Source organism: Acanthopagrus latus, chromosome 11 (assembly GCF_904848185.1).
Source record: "Acanthopagrus latus isolate v.2019 chromosome 11, fAcaLat1.1, whole genome shotgun sequence".
NCBI classification, from domain to species: Eukaryota; Metazoa; Chordata; class Actinopteri; order Spariformes; family Sparidae; genus Acanthopagrus; species Acanthopagrus latus.
Genome location: NC_051049.1, coordinates 29,338,489 through 29,361,267, shown reverse-complemented (window position 1 = coordinate 29,361,267; position 22,779 = coordinate 29,338,489). Strand labels below are relative to the sequence as shown.

The 22,779-nt window shown below is 42.9% G+C and overlaps 1 protein-coding gene across 1 annotated transcript; it reads right to left on the bottom strand.

Moving 5' to 3' along the window:
• Positions 1-213: 213 nt before the first annotated feature.
• lonp1 (lon peptidase 1, mitochondrial) lies at positions 214-21,084 on the bottom strand. Its single transcript, XM_037115386.1, has 22 exons — positions 20,983-21,084; positions 19,698-20,369; positions 18,711-18,799; positions 18,196-18,315; positions 17,937-18,096; positions 16,267-16,380; positions 16,001-16,062; positions 15,407-15,536; positions 11,918-12,001; positions 11,765-11,833; positions 11,161-11,312; positions 9,979-10,117; positions 9,657-9,835; positions 9,116-9,203; positions 6,627-6,749; positions 6,414-6,530; positions 6,077-6,217; positions 4,626-4,791; positions 4,417-4,503; positions 4,174-4,301; positions 3,783-3,947; positions 214-1,276 (listed from the first exon to the last, which is right to left on the bottom strand). Exons 2-22 carry the CDS (start codon positions 20,265-20,267, stop codon positions 1,121-1,123), a joined length of 3,039 nt encoding a protein of 1,012 aa, XP_036971281.1. The 5' UTR covers positions 20,268-20,369; positions 20,983-21,084; the 3' UTR covers positions 214-1,120.
• Positions 21,085-22,779: the final 1,695 nt, after the last annotated feature.

Below are 22,779 nucleotides of genomic sequence, written 5' to 3'. Positions count from 1 at the left end.
AAAAAAACAGTCACCATCAGATACTGGGTGTGGATTTCCATGGCATTCAGGTCAGCCCTAATGATTTCAGCCTTCCAGTACGAGAGGTTTGAGGCTGACCATCTACAATAATTTTCTTGTGCCTCTCGAAACTGAAACGTGATCATTAGTTCCAGTTTCTTGACCTTGGCATTAGTAAGCTGTGACAAAATAACACTGACTTGATGCTACTGACATCCCCAAAAGGGAATTTTGACTTGTATGGAGCTCTAAACCACTTATTAACAGTAAATAAGACGGAGATAAAAAACAAAAAAAATCCTAAGAAAGAACATACATACAATTTTAACATAAACTTGTATAATCTCACATTTTATGAAAACTCTGCCACTTTTCACATCAACCAAGATAAACGTATGAGCTGTGGTGTACAGTCTCCATCGCTGAAACAATCAGAATCAAATTCAAAAGAAGCAGGATACATTCACAGCCGTGGATGCTGGTTAGAACAGATAACAGCAGTTAGCTGAGAGGTATGATCACTATTTAATTTATTTCATCATCACCACATCTGGCCAATAATAATATAAGAAATATGTAAAAGGGTCCTTCCAGGTTAGAGGCAGAGACAAGTTTTCACCACAACTTCTGTATACTGAAGACATCACATCCTGTGATGACAGGCCAGTGCTCATCATCACAATCACTTTCCTGTATATGTCCAAATTTGGCACCGTTAGCTGCATGGTTTCAGTCCAGTGATGTCTCTGTAACATGACAGTCTTCCTACATCCAGGGACTCTGCGGTGGCTGAAACTGAATTACATGTGAGGGATCACCGAGCCAGCTGTTCCACTGGATGATTTTGGAAGTGATAATGTGGTGCTGCTTTCCACATCTACATATTTACAGGAATCAGTCAAAAAGAAATTACTGGATTTCAATAACTATAACCACAATGACAGTCGGCGTCATGTGGTGCCTCTGTCTCCTCTTTGCCATGGAAATAAGTCCTGGTCCACCTTGGCTGTAACTTTTCTTGTGTAGAATACAAGCCTACAACTTGTTATTATACAACCATGTGCTGTAGAATGACAAATAAATGAACCATGAACCTTTTAGTGTAGTAGTTCAAAGGTAGTTATGACTGGTTCTGTGGAAAGACAACGGGGTAGATTTGGCTGTAGTGATCCACAAAGTGGACCTCCAGGCCCTCGGTGATGTAGTCTGGCAGGTCAGAGAAGTCCTTCCGGTTCTCAGCTGGCAAGATGATGCAGGTCACACCAGCACGCCGGGCCTAACAGGGAAAAAACAGTCCAGGTCAGATTCTGGAGCATATTCCTCAAAAACCTTGAAACTGATTGACGTTTACTGACATTTAGACATACAGTAGTATTAAAACTGAAATAGCCTAGCATGTATGTGTAATGTATAAACTCCATTAATATTTTTCATTATTCCTCTCTATCATTGTGTACTGATCAGCACCACAAATGTGCAGGCAAAGGCAGATGGTGTATTTATTTAAGTTGTGTCAGTCTGCACCCTAGTATGATTCCTTCAGTGATAGATTGATACACCCCAGTGTGTGAAGGAGAGGTATCACAGGTCCAAGTGTGTGAAGGAGAGGTATCACAGGTCCAAGTGTGTGAAGGAGAGGTATCACAGGTCCAAGTGTGTGAAGGAGAGGTATCACAGGTCCAAGTGTGTGAAGGAGAGGTATCACAGGTCCGAGTGTGTGAAGGAGAGGTATCACAGGTCCGAGTGTGTGAAGGAGAGGTATCACAGGTCCGAGTGTGTGAAGGAGAGGTATCACAGGTCCGAGTGTGTGAAGGAGAGGTATCACAGGTCCAAGTGTGTGAAGGAGAGGTATCACAGGTCCGAGTGTGTGAAGGAGAGGTATCACAGGTCCGAGTGTGTGAAGGAGAGGTATCACAGGTCCAGGTGTGTGAAGGAGAGGTATCACAGGTCCAAGTGTGTGAAGGAGAGGTATCACAGGTCCGAGTGTGTGAAGGAGAGGTATCACAGGTCCGAGTGTGTGAAGGAGAGGTATCACAGGTCCTTCCTTTCGACTCTACAACCAGCACTGCTCCCAGTAGACCTCACTGTGCACTGTGCAATACAACTCTACACATAACCAATTTCTTATTTTGGTTTGCACTGACTGGACAATTTTCATTCTCGTATGTATTATTTATTAGTAATGATACACTGTTTATAACTGTTTATGTTTGTACATACCATGTAAGTATATACAATTCTAATTCTATTTCTGCTCTAGCTCTTCTTCTTACTATTGTCCAGACTGAATAGACCCAATCACCTGTTAGGCAAGAGATTTAAGAAAACGACAGCTTTAACTGACATGCTGCTGTTGTGTGGATATCAGGAACGCTACCAATGCATCAGAGTAAATAAAAGAATTACAGCAGAAACCAGACGGAGCTGTGTCGAATCTGATAAATGTCCTCAAGTGATGTGATTTGAGTCAGTGCCAGTTACATCTACAGACTACAAGTTTAAAAATAAAAATTACCTGAGGGTGTGGAGGATGGATGTGAGCTTACCACTCCTCTCTACCCCCTCCTCATCGCTGTTCTAGTTTAACAGCTCAAGGCTACATTAGCACAATTATAACTAGTGGGGAGCTGCATTGTGAGTAATGCAGGTGCCACGTCTTGAAAAACAATAAAGTTCAGAACAGCAAATTCATGTCAGAGGGCACTATTGAAATGCAATGCTAAATTGAAGGAAGCATTCTTTAAACTCTGGATATATGAACTGAAGTCAGGCTGGCATCACCTCAGACTCAATCTTAGTAAAACTGAACTCCTCTTCATCTTGGGGAAAGACTGCCCTCGCATGGACCTTTCAGGATGTCGAGGATGTCATGGTATCGCCTTTATCGATAGCGAGGAACCTAGGCGTAAAGGACGACGGACTGTCCTTCACCCCCAACATCACTGCTGTGGCCTGATCCTACAGATTTGCCCTCTGCAACATCCGCAGGATCCAGACTTTCCTCACAAAAGATGCTGCGCAACTCCCGGTCCAAGCACTGGTCATCTCCCGCCTGGACTGCTGCAGCTCCCTCTTGGCTGGACTCTCAGCTTCTGCAACTAAACCACTGCAGCGTATCCAGAACGCTGCACCGTGCTTCGTTTCTCTTCTTCCCAAATTCTCCCATGTGACCCCCCTCTACCATGACCTCCACCGGCTTCCTGCTGCGGCCCGCATCCAATTCAAGATGATGGTGCTGGCCTTCAAGGCCATCAACGGAGCTGCACCCGTCTACCTCCAAACACTGGTCAGACCACACGCCCCGGCAAGAGCACTTCACTCAGACTGCAAAGTCGCGACTCTTCTCTGTTTTGGCACCTCAGTGGTGGAATGAACTCCCGACCAGTGTCAGAACAGGGGAACCACTCTCCATCTTCCGCCAAAGACTCATTTGTTCAGACTTCATCTCAATTCCCCCCCCCAAAAAATAATAAAAATTGCAAGCACTTGTACGTTTGTATCATTAGCACTTGTATCACAGCACTTTTACTCCATCAACAGTGATATGTCATGGTTTCTCTCTTGTCACCAATGTATTGATTGTTAGTTGCTTTGGACAAAAGCATCTGCTAAATGCCCTAAATGTGAATATAAATGGCTACTGTCAGACTATAATAAAACCAGGTAATGGCCAAGATGTGACAAGATGAAAAATGTTACATCATTTTATTGTGTTAGGAGTCGCTGTGTGTGTGTGTGTGTGTGTGTGTGTGTGTGTGTGTGTGTGTGTGTCATGTACTTACAGCTATAGTTTTCTCTTTGATTCCCCCTACTGGCAGTATTTTGCCAGTGAGTGACACTTCACCCGTCATGGCTACGTTGTGACGCACTGGCTGGTTGGTTGCCAAGGACAACAATGCTGTGACAATGGTGCAGCCAGCGCTTGGTCCATCCTTGGGAGTTGCTCCCTAGAGACAAGTGACAGTTACAGACAAACAGACAGGAATGATCATTGCTGCCAAAGCAGGATATTTTGAAATGTACAGATTTATGCACTACTGTTTTGAAAATGCTACAGACATAAAATGTATTTTCAGTCACATGCTATTTAGTAGTTGGTATTACAAAGAATAAAAAGATCCTGCAGAGTAAACAATCAGTCATTTATGTACGGCACTGTGTTGCCATGGTTACCTCAGGAACATGCAGGTGCAGGTGGGAGTTGACTAGGAAGACATTTTCTGGTTCTTTGTTCATCAGAAAGGCTCTGGCAAACGTTGAAGCAATCTTTGCACTTTCCTTCATAACGTCCCCCAGCTGACCTGCAGATGAGCATGAACGTATTCAGTATGCTTTCTGTTTAGGTAAGATATCAGAGCAGTGTGTGATGAACCTCTGGCCTAAAGGATGACTCAGTTCAAGGCCTTTCTGACTGACCTGTGACCTCCAGTGACCCTTCTCCTTTAGAGTCAGCTCCTCCAGAGGGACGGCGCAGTGACGTCTCGATGAACAGCGTCGACCCACCTAAACAAAAAGCAGGCAGACTTTCAGTATGTTGCATTTTCTGACATAGGTGAGAGTGTGTGTGTGTGTGTGTGTGTGTGTGTGTGTGTGTGTGTGTGTGTGTGTGTGTGTCTCTCTCTCACCCAGAGCAGTCCAGGCGAGACCCATAACCACACCTGGTGGAGTGACATTGTACATGCGGTCCACCGTGAAAACAGGTTTACCCACATAGTCCTGCAGGTTGTCTGGTGTAACAGTCACTGTGGTGTTCTCAGCACTGACGATACTGAATGCCACCTTACGGAAAACCTGGCAAATGATCAGAGAAAGGATTACATGGCAAAAAAAAAAATACTAGGGATGTTTCATTTTAAAAACAAAATCTATTCTATTCAAAAATGATCAACAACATGTGAAGAAAAAGACGTTTTGAAAATGATGATATCCATGTAGTGTGTTGGATAGATGTTTGCTAAATTTAGCATGCTAACCAGCCCCCTGACAACCCCGGTCCAAAAATTCTACAAGTGGTTATAACACTCCTCTGTTCCCAGAACTCCCAGTCAGGACCACTAGCTGCACAGTGAACTGAGCTGACTGATCTTGCTAGCTAAAGGCCAGGCTTGAAAAAGGGTCAGGGATGAAAAAGGTGAGAAGGATACGAGCCCTCTCTGGGGGGTCCGGGGGCATGAACATTTGGAATATTTCATATTTAAAAGCATCAATCTGATGCATTTTGAGAGAAAAATCAAGCTGAATTACAAGACAGTATGAATTTATAATAAAGTATCTATCTATACATGGTCACATTATGCTATATTAGAAATGAGACTGACAACTTCTCTCATGAAATGCGCAACAGCACAACTTCAATAGCTCAATCTGCTGCAGAATGAGAAAAGCAAGCCCTTAAAGAGTGTGTTTTGACAGGATGAATATGGGTTTTGAAGAAGTAGCTGTCTCTCTGCTTGGAAGAAAGGTGCTGGCTACAGTGTGTTGATGCTATGATCTGCAGCTTCCTCCTGTGCACTTCTGTTTGACAATGTGCCTGCACTGCATGCTGCCCTCGTTTGCATAGTTAATAGCCAGAGACAGAGGGCGGTAAATTGGAGGTCTGTTATGGTCCGCCAATTTGCCGCCTCGGAGGGTACACATCGGAGGCTATCTAAATCCAGGACGTCGATGCCGGTTATTGCATGAGGTGGGCAGAGGTGTCGATGACCTGCACTGTTGTGCGACCCACAGCCGAGGAGTTTTAGAACCAAGAAACAGTTGATCACAGCAGTCAGTCCATCACTTCATCCGCAGACATTAAGATGAACAACTGGACAGCTGCTGAGATCCAGGAGATGCAGCGTCTCCTCGGCCTCTGGAGCTGTTTGGTTGTGTTAGCTTGTTGTTGTGTCGGCAAGCTAAGGACGGTCACTTCTTTCAAATTAAAAGCTCCCCGCTAAGAACCCAGGTCTAAACTCCAATGGGCTGCAATGTAAAGCTCTTATTTTGAAGACAAATTCGTTGGCTTCTCAGTCACCTAATAATGCATGTGAACTATGGTTTCATAAACACAGAACATCAGAGCTTGACAGCATTTTACCTTTTCTACTTGTTTCTGCAGATTTCTGACTCCAGACTCCCTGCAGTACTGTCTGATGAGCAGACTGAGGGCATCAGATGAGATGGAGGCCTTCTCCTCAGTCAGGCCACACAGGGAGCGGAGCTGAGGGACTAGGTATCGCTGGACAGAGACACAAAAATGCAAATTAACAACGTGATATACTAGGAAGGCACCTTCCTACTTGACACCTTAACTGTCAGAGAAAACATCTGCTATTCCTAAATAATATACAATAAACAGAATAATGACAAAAGCAAACCTTCTTTTTCTTTTCTTTTTTTTTTTCACAATCAGACAAGTGTAGATTCTGTGTTACCTCAGCAATAGCCAATTTCTCCTGGGCCACATATCCAGATACATTTATCATCTCCATCCGGTCTCGTAGAGGCTCTGGGATGGTGTCAGTCACATTGGCTGTGCAGATAAACAAAACCTTTATCGGAGCAGAGAGTGATGGATGGGTCATTATTTACTCCAAAAAACATACGCAAAAAAAAAAAAACATACAAAAAAAACACACTCTTCTTACCTTTGACAGATCTACAGGAACGTCAAGGTAGTGGTCGAGGAAGTTGGCATTCTGTTCAGGATCCAGAAGCTCTAGTAATGCAGAGGACGGATCGCCCTGGTAACCACGACCGATCTTATCCACCTGGTGATGACAGGCGACACACACACACACACAATTGAGTTAACAATTTGAGTTACAAGTTGAGTTTAACCCATCCGCGCTGTCCTTTCAGAGTGGGAATCATGCACTGATATTCCGCCTCGCCGTCTGTGTACACGTCAGAGATGTGGAGAGTGGGGACTGTTTCCCTGTAGCTCTGATCCACCTTTACGCTGCCGCTGCTTGGTTCAGTGTGAACAAACAAAAGTGGTGTATAAGTGAGCCTTTGCTACACAATAATCTGTGTGAAAAGGGCCTTGGAATCTCATGTTGAAAAGTGTCCATTGATGTCAGAATATCTCAGTATTTGGTTTGTCCCCCTCTTGCTTTAATGACAGAATAGACTCTAAAACTCGCTTCTTGTGATTTCACAGAATGTTTGGCTTTCTGGGTCTTCAAGTGCTCCCATAAATGTCCGTGACAGTCAGGACTCCCTGGTCTTCTTCGGTCTTTAGCAGTTGTGTGAAAGCTTTGACATGGAGTGGCGCTGGAGTCAATTCTGTGCTGGAGTCTGAAAACAGCCCCAGACTTAAATCTTCAGCCAACATGGTTCACCGTGGCTTTGAAACACTGTGGTATCATTCTCTCACCTGCACATTTCTTTTACTGACACTAATCTAAAGGATTCATCAGTAAATACACCTTTTTTTCATCATCCACTGTGAAATTCTGGTATTTCTTAGCCAACTTCAAGTGTTTGTCTTTGTTGCCCTCCTGAGAAGTGAGTTAGAAAATGCTCTGTGTCCTCTAACACTACATCCTTCTTCTGACAGGATGACTGCTGATTGGACTTCTGTGTTGTTCCTTTAGTAAATACTGTATCTGTGATGAACCTTCTTTTCTACAGTGTCTGTAAGTGAACTCTATGTTAGTTCAATGTGTTGATCTTCTGATCATGCAGTGATGCTTTGGATACAACTGACTCAGTTTCTGAAAAACATTTTAGAGTTCCATGACCTGCCCCCCACAGTCACCTCTGTTCTAGTCATGATTTGACAGTGACAAAGACCGATATATAAGAATAACGATTTGAAATCTGACACTTTCACTTATTTTCCAGATTCTCAGATGTTCTGATAATGTTGTGTCAAATCCCAATTCATTCACAAGATAAACTCAGTCTGATACACTCACACATGCAAAAGAGGTTAGTGGAACCCAAACTCTTGGCAAGTGCTGCGAGTGGGACAACATTCACCTGCGCACCAACAGGAATGCACGGTTTGAAATGTTTGGATGTAGCTCAGTCAGCCCTTTCACCTGCTCCTGGAAACAGGACATGAATGAATGGCTGCTGAATCCTTTCACACTACCACAAACACTGCTCTGGGATTTGTGCAAGAACCTGGAGCCTCAATTTAGACAGTCAAATCCCATGCCCCCACGCTAGGAGACAGGACAGGCATTTCACAGTCCTTTTGAGCCTGAAAGCAATAACGTCGTTCATGCCCCAGTACATATCGTTCCCATACACTGCTAACCAGCAGGTAGAGATTAAGAACGCTGTAGCTCCAAATGTAATTGTGCTGTGGACCGCACAGATATATGGATCAAAGCGCCCTCTCCAGATCCATTCGCATTTCTCAACTGAAAGCTGTATCACTCTATTAACTATTAACTTCCAAATAATATCAGATGTAAAGTGCCACCTTCTGAATGTTGTGGCCTGTTGGCCAAGCGGAGCATGCGACTCCTTTGTGCTGCAGAATAGTTCCCTGGGGATGCGTCTGGCTCCAGGAGCTGGTGGAGATGGGTGGCTGATTGGTAAATGATTTATAATTCTGAAAATTACCAAACCACCATTTAACCCCATTTTATAAAAATGGAACATCGGTGACCGGGATTATGCCCTCACTCCATGGCTGATGAACCCCCTGGCAAATCCCCAGATCTTACAACCACCGGTTCAAGCGCACAGCTGGGTTGAAGGCCATGGGGATGTGGCATGATACTGTGATTTTGACGTTCCTATAATTCCAGTGCTGATGCTGTGGACGATCACATGTTTGCTTTGTTTTATTTGATTTAACAAAGCCTGACATTCTTCTTCTTACTACCCTTAATTGGTGGCATCTCTCTTATTGCTGTGCCAGTGTAGGCTATTTGCACAAGGCACAACACCTGCCCTTAAATGGTGTTTAGTGGGCATTACCTATGCTAATTACAAACAATCTGCTACATTTAAGAGAATGTCGCTACATGCGGCCTCTCAGGCTACTGGACCCTGCTGTATATACATATACAGATATACTTAGTTATCTACTGTAACCTAATGCAGTATTACTAATGTTGCTTTGATTTATATTAAACTCAACAGACAACTACAGGAGCAGCATCATTATACTGACCTCGTCTATTAGCACCAGAGGGTTCTCTGTCTTGGTTTTCTTCAGACACTGGATAATCTTCCCTGGCATGGCTCCTACATATGTCCTCCTGAACATACACAAACACATTTTAGAAAATCTGTTAACGGAATTTCAGATGATGCAAAGTCTTCTCATGCAGAGGCCTGGCTGCAGACGGCCTCTCTGCTTTGTTTGCTGGAGCCTATTCTTTCCCCAAGAGCTTAGAAAGAGAAAATAGATGATTCTCTTTAGACGTATGCATTATATGACATTATCTGTTATCATTTCACATCAGCAACAACAAACAGATCATTAGAAGTTATCCTTATCTGCCCTGAAATTTTACACAAGTGCATCGCTAGCTGTCACCCATCACACAATTGTTAGCGTTTCTGTCAATTCTAGTGTCCAGTTGTTGCCCTCATCAATCTTTATAATCCTTTCCCACCCAGCACACGCCCAATACCAGGGACAGAGCTCTGCACAGGATACTGACACTGTCAGTTACCATCAGTAATAATGACAGTACAGACTTTCAGACCTGTGTCCTTTAATCTCAGCCACATCGGTCATGCCTCCCACGCTGAACCTGAAATACTGTCTGTTGAGGGCTCTGGCTATTGAGCGGGCAATGGAGGTCTTTCCTACACCCGGAGGACCATAGAAACACAGGATCTTCCCCTGGGTGGAGCCACGCAGCTGACTCACTGCGATGAATTCCTGCACAAGGACAGAGAGGAATTCAGGCTCATTTTTACCAGAAAAAAGTGGAGTTGATAGATTTATGTGAACATTTGCCATCTGAGTAAACAAGCAATTTTTCAATCCTTGTCATTCTAAATGTTGTGTGTGCATTTGCTGACCAATATGCGTTTCTTGACGTCATCCATCCCATAATGGTCTTCTTCCAGAACCTCTTTTGCTCTCTCCAATAACAAGTTCTCTTCACTGTTGGTACCCCAGGGCATGCTCGTCAGCCAGTCCAGATAGTTACGGGTAACACTGAAACACACAGTTTTTGTTCTTTGTTTAGTGTAAAGCAGAACACAAATACGATCAGTATCCTCAGTGTGAAACGTGTCCTGCAAATGTGCTGAGGGCCCTTCCTTCCTCATAAAACAAAATTCAAATTCAAAGTCATTTTTTGGAATATCAAAGATCTTGCTACTCTTCTTTCCTCACTGCTACTGATACTTTCTTGGCATGTCATCACTACATGTTAAAGGTCCCATATCATAAAAAACAAGTTTTCTCTGGTCTCTACATATATAAGCTGGTCCTCCCTGAGCCTGCCAACTCCCAGAATGAGGAAAACAAGCGATTCCTGCATGGTCTCTGCAGCCCACCCACTGGTAACACGGCGCTCCTACAGGCTGTTCAGACTCTGCTCCTTTGGTTACATAATGACAGGAGTCATTATCATAGGCCGACCTCCTCTGAGCGGTGACAGGAGATATCTGAGAGGGGGGCGTTCATCCCCGAGGTGAAGTTCGGTGTGTCCAGCGGTGAGACAGCAGAGTTTCACAATGTCGTCACTCAAAGCTAGACATGCAAATTAATCTGTTGTTGGTTGTAAAATCAACATCAGTGCCTAAATTCTGTCCTGGAGTAGAGCTGCACATTTATTGCAGAAAAATCGAAATTGCAAGAGGCTGCAGTTATTTGATAAAGGTAAGATGTGCTGCCTACAAATCATCTTATCCTGATGTAAGAAAACGTGTGTGCAGTACAGACCCCAACAACTGTCACATCATCATGATTTTAACAGTTTCTTTCAGTAAAAATGAGAAGTGTCATGCAATTATGATTTGATGTACATGCCTAAACTAGAGGAAATCTAATGAAGTATCCAGCATGGAAACATTCATTTTGTGTGCAGCATGAATGTCCTCAGTAAATTCTGTTACATTACATTTGGACTTTCTTGAATAGGGGGAAATAAGTGAGCCTGAATATAGCACCAGAGGGAAAAAGGTGAAATTTGAGGTCATTTTTAAGAGGTCATAAATACTAATAACAAGCCAAGCCAAGCAAAAAATACCAACTTGAACTCTGACGAGTGGTTGTCCAGCAGTCCCAGTTTGTTCAGTTCTTCATTGATGACGTCCATTATGTGCTGAGGGACAGTCCTCTCTTTGAGTCTCTCTCTAAACTTCTCCTCGATAGCTTCTTTGTCCTCTTTTTCCAGACCCAGCTCCTGAAAACCCACAGCCACTCACACTGATTAAATGGATCCAAGTTCACAGGTCTTGCTCTGTCTCTCTTCTCTGTCCTGGGATCAGCCTCAGTGGTGAAAAGCACAGCACGGCACAGCTAGATAAAGATAACATCATCGTGCTGTATGCTGCCTATCAGTGTACAGCTGATTGGGTGATATGCAGCATTTTTCAGTCACATTGGTGATTTGATTGTCTCACAGTAACAGGTGGAAACACAGGTGCCATTTCATGCAATTCAGTACAGTGGCCCTGCAATAACTGCATAGGACAGGGTCCATTTCAGGAAAATGTGGGGTCCACGTGTCAGCTGTGGTGACTATTCATTAAGTTGCAAGTCTGACATACGGCAACGGTACATTTAATGTCTAAAGGGTTAATAGATCTTCATGTGTGCTGCAAGCCACCACAGAGGAAAGACAGTGTGCTCTACCTTTTTTATGATCTTGAGCTGCTCCTGCAGCAGGTACTTCCTGTGAGTCTGTTTGATCTTCTCTTCCACCTGTAAGCAGAGCAGGAAGACAAATGAATGACTGAGGGTGATGAGTACCGTGGCTGTAAATGTTGACCTCTGATGACCTCTGACCTCTCGGCCCAGTCGCTGCTGCAGTTTACTCAGCTCATACTCCTTCTTCAGCAGAGACAGAGCCTTGTAGAGACGCTTCGGGATCTGCACAGAGACACAGCAACAGGTTTCAAGGACATGCACATGCAGCAATATGTCAGCCTAAATGTAAAGAAATAAACCAGTGATGGCTGGTGAAAGCATATTACATTGTTTGCTAGCTAGCTTCATTATCTTTGCTGTCATCTGCTTCAGGAGTTGTGTTTACATGTGCACATTTTTTCAGCATCATAATAAAAGCATCAATAACAAAGTAATCAGCTTTGGATTCTTCGATTATACTGCAGGGAATAAGAGTAATTACATACGGAAACCCAGAAGTCAAGGGCCAAACCTTTTATTTCATCAATTTTCCTATGATAAAGTTAAATTTAATTTGCAGATGAAATGATTCTGCTGGCTTCTTTGGTCTGTGCAATCCAGCAGGCACTGGGGCTGCTTGAGGCGCCTCCAAGTCTGAGGCTGTCACTGCTGGAAAATGGTGGATCCCCCCACAGGTTGGGAGCTGAGCTCCTGCCCCAAGCTAAGGAGTTTAACTATCTCAGGGTCTTGTTCAAGTGACCCAAAAGTGGAGCATGACATGGACCTTCACCTATGGTCATGAGCTGTAGGAAGTCTTGCTGTCGAGATAAAGTGAGGAGCTTGGACATCCGAAGGGAGTTGAAAAAAGAGCTGTTGCTCCTTCACATCAAAAGAAGCCGGCTGAGGTAGTTTGGCCCTCTGATTAGGATGCCTCCTGATCAGAACCTCAGGGAAGAACCAGGACTCATGGGAGGGATTATATATCTAATCTGGCATGGGAATGGTTTGGTCCTGCTGATCTAACAGACAATAATGTATTAAAAGGGAAAGTCCTTTTGTTTTCCCAGGATAACTAGGGATACTAAATTACACTTTTTCATCTGCTTCCTTTTTTTTAAGTTTGACCTGCCAATTTTGATTTTGGTCAGCTCCCATTTTCTTACACCATTTGGGCTCTCTGCACACATCACACTTCACTGAGGCCAGTTTGTGATGTTTCCAGTCAGGATACTTTCTGGTGCTCCACTGCAAATGTTTGCATGATTTGGCTTGGGGTCTGCTTGTGAGGAAGTCCATTAGCCAGTTGCAGAGTGTCTTACTCAAGCTCAGCGTGTTTAGTTTTTACAGCTTCATGGGTGAGATTGTGTTGAATTCTGAGCTGAAGTCAACAAACAGCATCCAGCTGTAGCTGTTCTTATTCTCCAGGTGTGTGAAGACTGAGTGGAGGGTAGTAGGTATGGCATCCTCTGTGGATCTGTCGGCATCCTTCCAGGCTGGAAGGGATGTTGTCTTTGGTGTGCTGGAGAACCAGTTTTGGGGCCTCCAACCCCCTACTGGTCCATGCAAATAGATCGAGCAAATTCCCCTTCCTGCCTTTGGTTTTTAATTTGCATTCAATAGTCCACTAGCAGATTCACAAAGTCTGGCTCATCCTGAATTTATTATAGGTCTTCTGAAAATGTGACCAAATCTGATGGATCAAACATAAACAAACAACAACTGGAACAATCAATGTCTGTTGATTATAGAAAGTTGTGTGAATAAAGTTTCCTTTGTAGCATGACCGCTTGGCATGCTACTGCTCAGCTAATCTGCAAGGCATAAGGCAACAAGTAATACATTTGGTATTCCTTTCATTTTCCCATGACTCGAGATTACAATTACAATTTTCTTTGCTGATTCGTCTTTTATTTATTTTTGTCATTATTCTTTTATTATTATTATTGTTTTATTTCATTACTATTTTATTATTATTATTGTTTTATTTTATCACTTTGACCTTTCGACTCTGATTTGCATGCTTCTTCTTGGGTCTTGGGTACAGCTGGGTCTTCCAACAGGTCAAGGATCCCAAACACACATCAAAGTGGTAAAGGAATGACTAAATAAGGCCAGAATAGAGGTTTTGGAATGGCCTTCCCAAAGTCCTGACGTGAACTTTCTACCAGAAGTTGGATGGCTATCAAAAGCACCAAACTAAGGTGAAGGTGGCAAAGAGACATTTAACCAAATATCAGAATTACTGTACGTATATTTTTGAGCCAGCAGATTTGGTCACATTCTCAGAAAACTCATAATACATTCAGATTTGAAGCAAGCTTTATGAATGTTTCTTGTGATTTCCATCAGAGAAAAATGAGAGCTGTAGAAATCAGTGGAACTGAAGAATCCCATGTTCTTTACAAGTGGATGTGAACACTTGACCATGACTGTACATGGTTGAGGAAATTTTCCTCATCTGTTGGGGATATGGACATGCTGGTGGAATTTCGGAAAAATAATTCTGAAGTTTGTTTGATTAAAATCACAAGCCACAATACAAGTTCCATCCAGTTAACATCCATTTAGTTAGTATCTGGGGGAATGGACGCAGCAATGGAAAAAAAGGAAAACAACACTAGTGAATTCTCTAGCTGATAATATGGTCAACATCTTGTGAACACTGTCCATCCACTAGGACTCTGTTTGAGCACCAAGCATTATTTATGTAGACACAGCGCCCTCCTCCCCTCTGGTGTTCTGGCGGTTCTGAACAAGATCCGCTCATCCAGTAAAATAGCTTATTCTGGGATACAGGGTTTAACCATTTCTCTGTGAAGATGTGCACACAGAAGCCTGATTTACTGTTAGCTATCTGAGCCTCAGCTCCCTCTGTTCCTGGGGTGATCACATCACGTCCGGTGACGTTATTTCCCACTAGTCTGGCAGCTCAGAAGATGTTCAGGAGAGATCAGCTTAACTTTAACCTCTCTTAATTTCAAAAATAGTTCAAAAAGGAGGTTTAACAAAATAAAGCACTGGTGCCCTAGCACCGAGTATTGAGTAGCCATTGATATAAATCTCTTGTCTGTGCCTGCAAATACAAATGTGAATGTAATCCAATGAAAAATACGTAAGTGTTCTTTAGGTTGAAGGTTGAAAAGTCTCTTTTTCCATTTACCAAAATCACCACTTAGTTCACATCTATAAATGTGTAACTAAACATACTGCTTCTTCAAAAAATCTCACCTCAGTGTCATTTGAAATGATGTGGGTTTCTTTTTGTTTGTTTGTTTAAATTGTAGAATGTCTGGCTGATGGGGCAAAAAAATAAAAAATAAAAATGCACCTACTCTGCACCTTCCTTTCCCTACTGCCTCTTGGGGCAGTAATACTACCATTCTTGCCCTGTACATCAGAATATGGAGAATGTGATACCTGCAGTCAAACTTGACCAAGCTGTATAAAATTGATACTCAGGCTTAGTGTGAACAGTTTTTAAACAGTATGGTTCTGTTGAAGTTGCTGGTTTGGTAACCGCTGATCTGATCAACTTTTCCACCTCTGTTAAAGAGCAGCACATATATACTTCCTCCAGCTTTCATATAATCATATAACACAGTAGATTGGAACATCCCAAACAGGCCTTTAAGCATGCAGACTGCTCACACTGATCTCCTCCAGGACATCCTGTAGCTCATGTGACTCTGCTCCAGTCAGAGCTGCTCCCATGTCGCTCAGGTAGATGGGATTATCGACAACTCTCTGTCCAGCCTGCATCATCTGGAGGACCGACTCTCTGACACACACACACACACACACACACAATAATAATTTTACACGACGTGTATTTTTCTCCTTAGTGTGCTCTCCATGATTGACACGCACATTATACACCATGTTGTTCCAGCTGTCATGGTCAAGACCATGAAACTCATAGCAGGGATACGTGCACAGTTCTGTCATTATTCTGGGTCATGTAGTGGTTAATGAGTTAAAGAAAATAAAAAAGGAGGATGTAAAAATCTAAACCCTGAAATAATATTACTTAAGTGTGTCTTAAGCAGCACCAAAATACTACAGAACACCATAGACAAATATATTAGGAAGCTGTCAAAAGAACCAAGTTGCAGTCAAAAATAAGAAAATCCCTTTACTAACTTTTATTGGCCCGTGGGGCTGAGGGGAACTGCAAGATGTAAAAGGTAAAGACACGTTTTTAGAAGGACAGAGTGTGGAAAGGAGTAAAGTGTCAGAACTGACCTGTAGAGGGGGTTGAGTGCAATGATGTCCCTGATGGTCTTCACTATCTCTGCTGTCAACGCCTATGGGACACAAACATCGCAGAGATGATAGTTTTTACATTTTACTGGTGTCATGAATGTTTCTTGTGACTAAAGAGTTTGTGTTCCACTCGTTCCATCACAGAAAAATGAGAGCAGTGGAAATCATTAGAACTGAAGACTGCCATGATGTACATGTTCTTTACAAGTTGTCACCACAACTGTGTTATTATGTGGGTTTTGTACCTTGACCTCCTCTGTGACAGTGAACTGTTCATGCTGAATATTATCCACTTCAACCATCAGAATGTTGGAGGAGGGCATCGGCTGGAGCTCTGGACTCAGGTCTGCTTCTGAAATCTGAAAACAAGACTGTTGAAATTCGTACTATCATTGTGAAAATGTATATAAACTGTAATTACATGTACTACCAGCCCTAATAACCTGCGGCCCTGGAACGCTACATCAGCATGCTGTCCTTCATTTTCTTTGGTTAGCCAATCAACTTTAAAGGTGCATACTGCCACATACTGTATCACAGTAGATGTGGATGAATGAGTGTGGTTTTGTATTACTGGCTATATTTACTGGCTAGAATTGCATCCTTGGCTAGTAGCTGATCATTTACATTTTCAATTATTGGGCTGATCATTTAGAACCTGATGTAAAGCAGGAACTCCTCCGTTGTAAATGTTCTCCTCTGTGTTCAGCAAGGTCTGATTTGTCTTTGTTAGTAGGGATGCACAATATAATTCAGTTCAATAAATGATTAGTTTGATATTGGAAAATATATTTACCTGTTTGCTTTTAGTCTGTACTGCAGCTGCCCTTACAAAGTACATACTGTTACATGCAATATGCACACAATTGGTACATATTGACACATCTGTCACAGCCATAGTACGAAATTTTGAAGTGCAAAGAACATTGTACTGACACTGAAATTAGTTGTCATCTGTCAGTGAGCTATGAAACGTTTGTGCTCTATAAGCTTTGTTTGTATTTACGTGACACACTATGACATATCTTCTGCTTCACAGAGGATTGTGGTTCAGAATAGCCCAAAAAGCATACTGTAAACTGCGACCGGATGTAGCAGAAGAAGAAGAAGAACTCAGGTGTGAAGAAATTAAAGGTTATAATGGGTTCTCATGGGTCCTCTCATCCTCCATCCCAGTTTGGTCTAATCCTGCTGACAACACAACCACCAAACATTTTTGCCCTGGTGCCCACAAACAGATTAAGGCAGTCATGGCAGAACATTACAATTTGATCAGATCTCCCAGAAGTATTTAGGCCATAATGCCACTGACAACAGTAATTAAAGGGTACATGTGGAAGAGGGCAGAGAAAATTGAGTTTAATATTTTAGGTATTAAAGGTTTTCCCACTGTTATCATGTGTACTGCTATTTGTTTCTTTCTTATATTTACAGAGTGACCTACAGTGGTTGGAGGAGATCCGAAATATCATTATGTTTTGCCAACATTGAATTAAACTATTCAGGGACTTCAGAACAACAAATTGCTATTGCGCCCCAAGTAACACCCCAACGTCACCTACTGCACCTCTCTCGATGCGTGCTATATGTGCCTTGTTACCTCCAGGTTTTCATAAAGGGTTAAGGCCACTTAAGGCCAGTCACAGACTATTTCATCAGTAAACTATAATGTCAGCAATTAATGACAGGGGTTTTAGTAACCGTGCTTCATTTGGCTCGCCTGTGTGCCTCCACTTTTGGATAAGCCCGGAGCTGGACAGGGTCAGACACGGTCAATGAGCTTGGGTGATGTCACAGACACAACCTCAATGTTTGATATGGTCTGTGCTTAAGTGTTTGAACAATGCTTGAGGGTTATGACTGACAGCATGTGTAAAAGGCTGAGGAGCTGGCATGTGACGGTCACTTTACAGACCTTTTCCTCCAGCTGCTCTGCCGGAGAACTTTGCTGGTCCTTGCGGCCTCGTTTAGCTTTGCGTCTTGGTGGAGGCTGGGGTTGGGACTCAGACTCGGACCACTCAGGGGATGTTCCTGCCTCCTCAGTTTCCACCTCCAGCTGTCTTGTGATCCGGATCCTGACAGACCAGAGAATACATATTGCAGAGGCTACATAGTGCCATGGAGAGGATCATCCCAACAAATCATATCACTTATCTGTCACCAGTGCTTCTAACCTGCGGTGTCCCATGACAATCATCCTCAGCTTGTCTCCCAAATCCTGCATCTCATGAATCTGAACAAAGGTCCCTGTAGAGTAGATGGCATCTAAAGACTCCACCACATCTGACTCATTACTGCAAGAGCCACAAACAGTCATTATTACCTACATGCAGGCAGTACATCAAGTTCTTAGCACATTTCACTGATAACTACAGTCAGTCAGTCACTGGCACTGTCCGAGGAAGTAGAATCACATCAACTGGTGGGGAGAAAATACAGTGCATTCCTGACATGTAATATATAATGTATAAAAGTATAATGTTTTGCACCAGATAAAGCTTTTATTGTGAAACAGCAGCAACACAAAATGTTCAGTTTGCATTACATTAAAGGACAGCAGCTAGGCCATTGACATATAGATTCACAAATTAGGTAAAAGCCAATTAGATCGCACTGATAAGTACACAGTCAAGGCAACAGAAGGTCCTCTCAGGCCTGTATCCACCAGAAGAGGTAGGATCACACTTACTTATCATCTTTTTTCAGGAAGACTCCAGCATACGGCTGAGCCAGACGAACCTTCCTCCTCAAGAGCTCCATCAGTGCTTTATTCTTTACCTGACAGCAAGACAAAAAGAAACGCCACTTGTAAACACACAACTCAGCTCTTAGGTCTTTGCCTGCGATATCAAATCTGTGAGACATGCTCTGTAACATGAAGGGCACAGCACAGCTCCTCTGTCTTAAACATTGTGTTAATTAGTCTTCTCAGGGCTGACAGTGGGACACAGGAATCAGTCTGTACAGCAGATAACATGACCACAGCAGCAACAGTGCAGTCTCTCTCTGTACATCTATCAATAGTATGAAGAAAAGACATTTCAGACAAGGTGTGCATCAGTCAGTATCTGTTATCTATATATTCATTTGAAACTACAATGGTCTTGACTGTTTATGCTCCTGCTACAATGCTGTGGCCTCTGCTTCCCCCCCCCCCCCCCCCCCCCCCCGTGACGCCAGTGCTATTTGTCAAAACAGAAAATGGACGTTTCATTTACATGTATTGTAGGGAAGAAAACAGTGGCCAGGCATTTGCATTTTTATTGCAGACTGTTTTAATGAAAGTGACAGCTGTGTCACCAGCCTGAGAATATAGAGTTATAAGGGGATGGTCTTAGAAATGACCTCACAGGAATTTAGGGAGGTTCAAATAACGTGTGTCTTTATTTTTTAAGACAATACTTTATGCATTTGGTTGTGAAATGCTTGTTGAAAAACACATCCTAGATCTAGAACTGGACAGCCTTCCATTGTGTGGTTGTACCGAACACGGAGGAAACCCTCAGAATAGTCAACAACATGTGTTCTTTTTAGTGGTTTCTTCATATTTCACAGTAATCAGTCTAACATCAATAAATCATTCTTAAACATACATGTCCACACGCTTCAGTCCAAAACCTGCATCATACCTGTCAGCCCAATGTCATGAGGCCATGTAACGTTACATCATCCTCACCTCTATGATCTTGATGAAGCGGGGGAAGACAGGATTCCTGCTCACGGCGATCAGCGGCACGTTGGGAAACACCTCTGGGACCATCATGGGGGTGAGAGCCGTCATCTGAGCTCCACTGTACGGCACTCCCCCGTCTCCCCCAGACTCTTCTCCCCCGGACCCTTGACTTTCCCCGCCGTCTTCTCCAGAGAAGCCTGCACCGCTCGCCCGATTCCCGAACCTCCTGTCCAGTCTCACGCTGGGTGGAGAGGTCGGTGTCAGGAGATCTGCTTGGCTGCGGAGAACAGCCCCGACCCGCATCCAGCGGTGAGATCTGGGGGTCAGCCTGCAGCCAGCTTTCCTTGATGCGCTGACTTGGAAGTTGGAGAGGCGGTTTGTGCATGTTTGATGTGAGGTCCTGGTGCTGGTATAGAGCCATGGGGTCTGGAGCTGGCTTTGGGCCGGAGTACCGCTCAGGGCGTACCGAACACAGCCGGTTCTGAACGACACAGACCAGTCTGGTTTTACCGCAAGGGCAGAGTTTCTGTACAGCTGTCTCGCAGCGCCGAGCATCCTTAAGCAGGTGGCCATGTTGGTCTAGAGTTTTCTAAAACACGTGACCAACCTTCTTCCGTCGATGTTTGATGACGTAGTAGTGGTGCATTCCCTTGCACTCGGAACTTTTACAATTTCCTATATTAATAAATCACATGGTTACAATAATAACGGCAATGAGAACAAATCGTATCTTACATTAAGAAAGAAAAAATACAGATAAATAATGAAAAAATAAAGAGAAAAGTGAATAAAGGCATCAAACAAGGCATTTTGTAAATGCTCAGTGTTCTTCTGGCTCTCTGCTTTGTCAGTCCTTCAGTGTCTCAACGGACAATTTCATATCATATTTGAACTAGTGAATATTCAGAAACCTTGTAGTCCACACACACGGTGACAGATGGTGGGTCTGTGTGAGTCGCCTATGACTGACTGTACAGTGAGTTGAAGAGTATCAGAAACATCTGGTTTGTTCACAAAAAAAGTCCAATTTCATGTAAAACCGTTGGCATAAATAAACCCATGTGTTAGAGAAAGGAAATATTTGACCGTCCTCTTCCACTACAGTCCTTGACGTTAACTAGCATGATGGATATTTAGCTTGATCATAATTAGCTAGAGGATTATAATGGTCACTTAGATCAGAGTCCTGCACGGGTCTTATTTAGCAAACCCGCACCCGCCCGAACCCGCCATACTTTAAACCGCATCCAACCCGTTTTCCGACAGTAGCACAAATTACATTACGTACCCGAGCCGACCCGCTATAACTTCATACCGATGGCCGAAGGAAAATTGGATGGACGCAATTTTTAAAAAATGAAAGTAAGCCAGCGTGGGCATTGGGAGTTCTGGGAGGGTGCAAGCACGCATGAATGAGCTCATATGAAATATAAATGCTTATCAATTGTGTCGCTAATAATGATTGATTATAAGTGATGCCTTGAAAATGGCAATCGTAAAAAACCCGACCCATCTCTGATCCGATCCGCATCTGTGTCCGGCACAGTACATTATTTTTCACCTGTGCAGGACTCTGACTTAGATAACTCTTCTCTTGAATCAAATAATAAAAATAGTATTTCTTTACAATGGTAGACAAATCTTCATTCCAAGGGGAGTTCACGATGGCTGTGTGAGAGCATTGTAACCAGAGAAAAAGAAATGAAATTCCCTAAGTAGCCTTTGACATAAGTTTGAAAATACTGTGTGTGTATATATATATATATATATATATATATATAGGCTAAGTAACATCTGAGAATCAATGCTAACATATCTCATGTCACTCAACTCTGCCTTCTACCTCCCAACCACCTGCAGCTCCCTCTGGGAAAGTGAGTAATCTAACTGTTGTGCCCGACGCCGTGGCCAAGGATGGACTGCATTTTGCTAATATAACTCTTCACACATTGCCCATCACCTTAACCATCTCCGGAAATCATCGTGAGCTCCTGCAGCTTCACCACGTCACCCTGTCTAAAATGTCACAACCCTCACATAGACTGGCTGGTGTTGTGGCATTTCAGCTTGATGATTCAGGGGAGATGAAGAAGGATCAGAGACACCAATGGCTTATGTTAATATAGTTTATAAAACAAGATCTTGGAGGAGCAACATAACATCACGTCTGTTTTCATATAGAATAGAATAGAAAGCCTTTATTGTCATTGTACATCGAGTATACAACAAAATTTGGGAGCGCTTCTCCTATCAGTGCATCAGTGAAAGGATAAAAAAAAGATATAAATAAATAGCAATGAATAAGACACTGTACAGGCATACATTGAGTCTATCCAGTCATACGTGTCAAGTGATAATGTTGCCATGATAATCCTAACAAGCCTTCTCAAGTGTCCAAATGATATCTTACAGCTTCAGGAGGCAGTGCTTCCATACATGTTTATCTGTTTAATAACATAGCAAGGGGGGTGATGCACAATCTCTCCCCTCTAGCCAGAGGACTGAGAGGTAAAACAGGTCAGAGGCACTAAGTCTGCTAACATCTGTTCTGTAGACATATCTACAGTGGCTTTGAGTATCTAGGTTGGAGAGCTAATGAGAAGATTGATCATAGAGCAATCGTCACTATCCTTATCCAGACTTTAAGATCTGTACAAGACACATATGTTTTGAGACATCATGTCCTAGAAAGAAGAATCATATTTCTACCCCAACAGATCCCCCCTTTTTGATCATGAGACCAACACTAAACTTACCAAATTTCACTTTAGGTTCAGGAAGGCTTGGCAGGAATACTGGCGCGCATTTACATTCGCATTAAATACAAAATCAATTACACTTTAACATCTTCATATAGTTCAGCATACATAAATTGTGGTATATTGAAAAAACATTTAGACCCCATTTAAAAGGGTCATATAAAACACTGCATATATTTGATTCTTAAGCAAACACTGATTAATACATCAACGCACTGTGATCATCTAGGTTTCTTAAGACATATTATTCAATTTATCAGACTAAAATAGATGCAGGGATGCATCAGTAGAGGGGGCTACTACCTTGGAGAGGTTACTAGCACAAT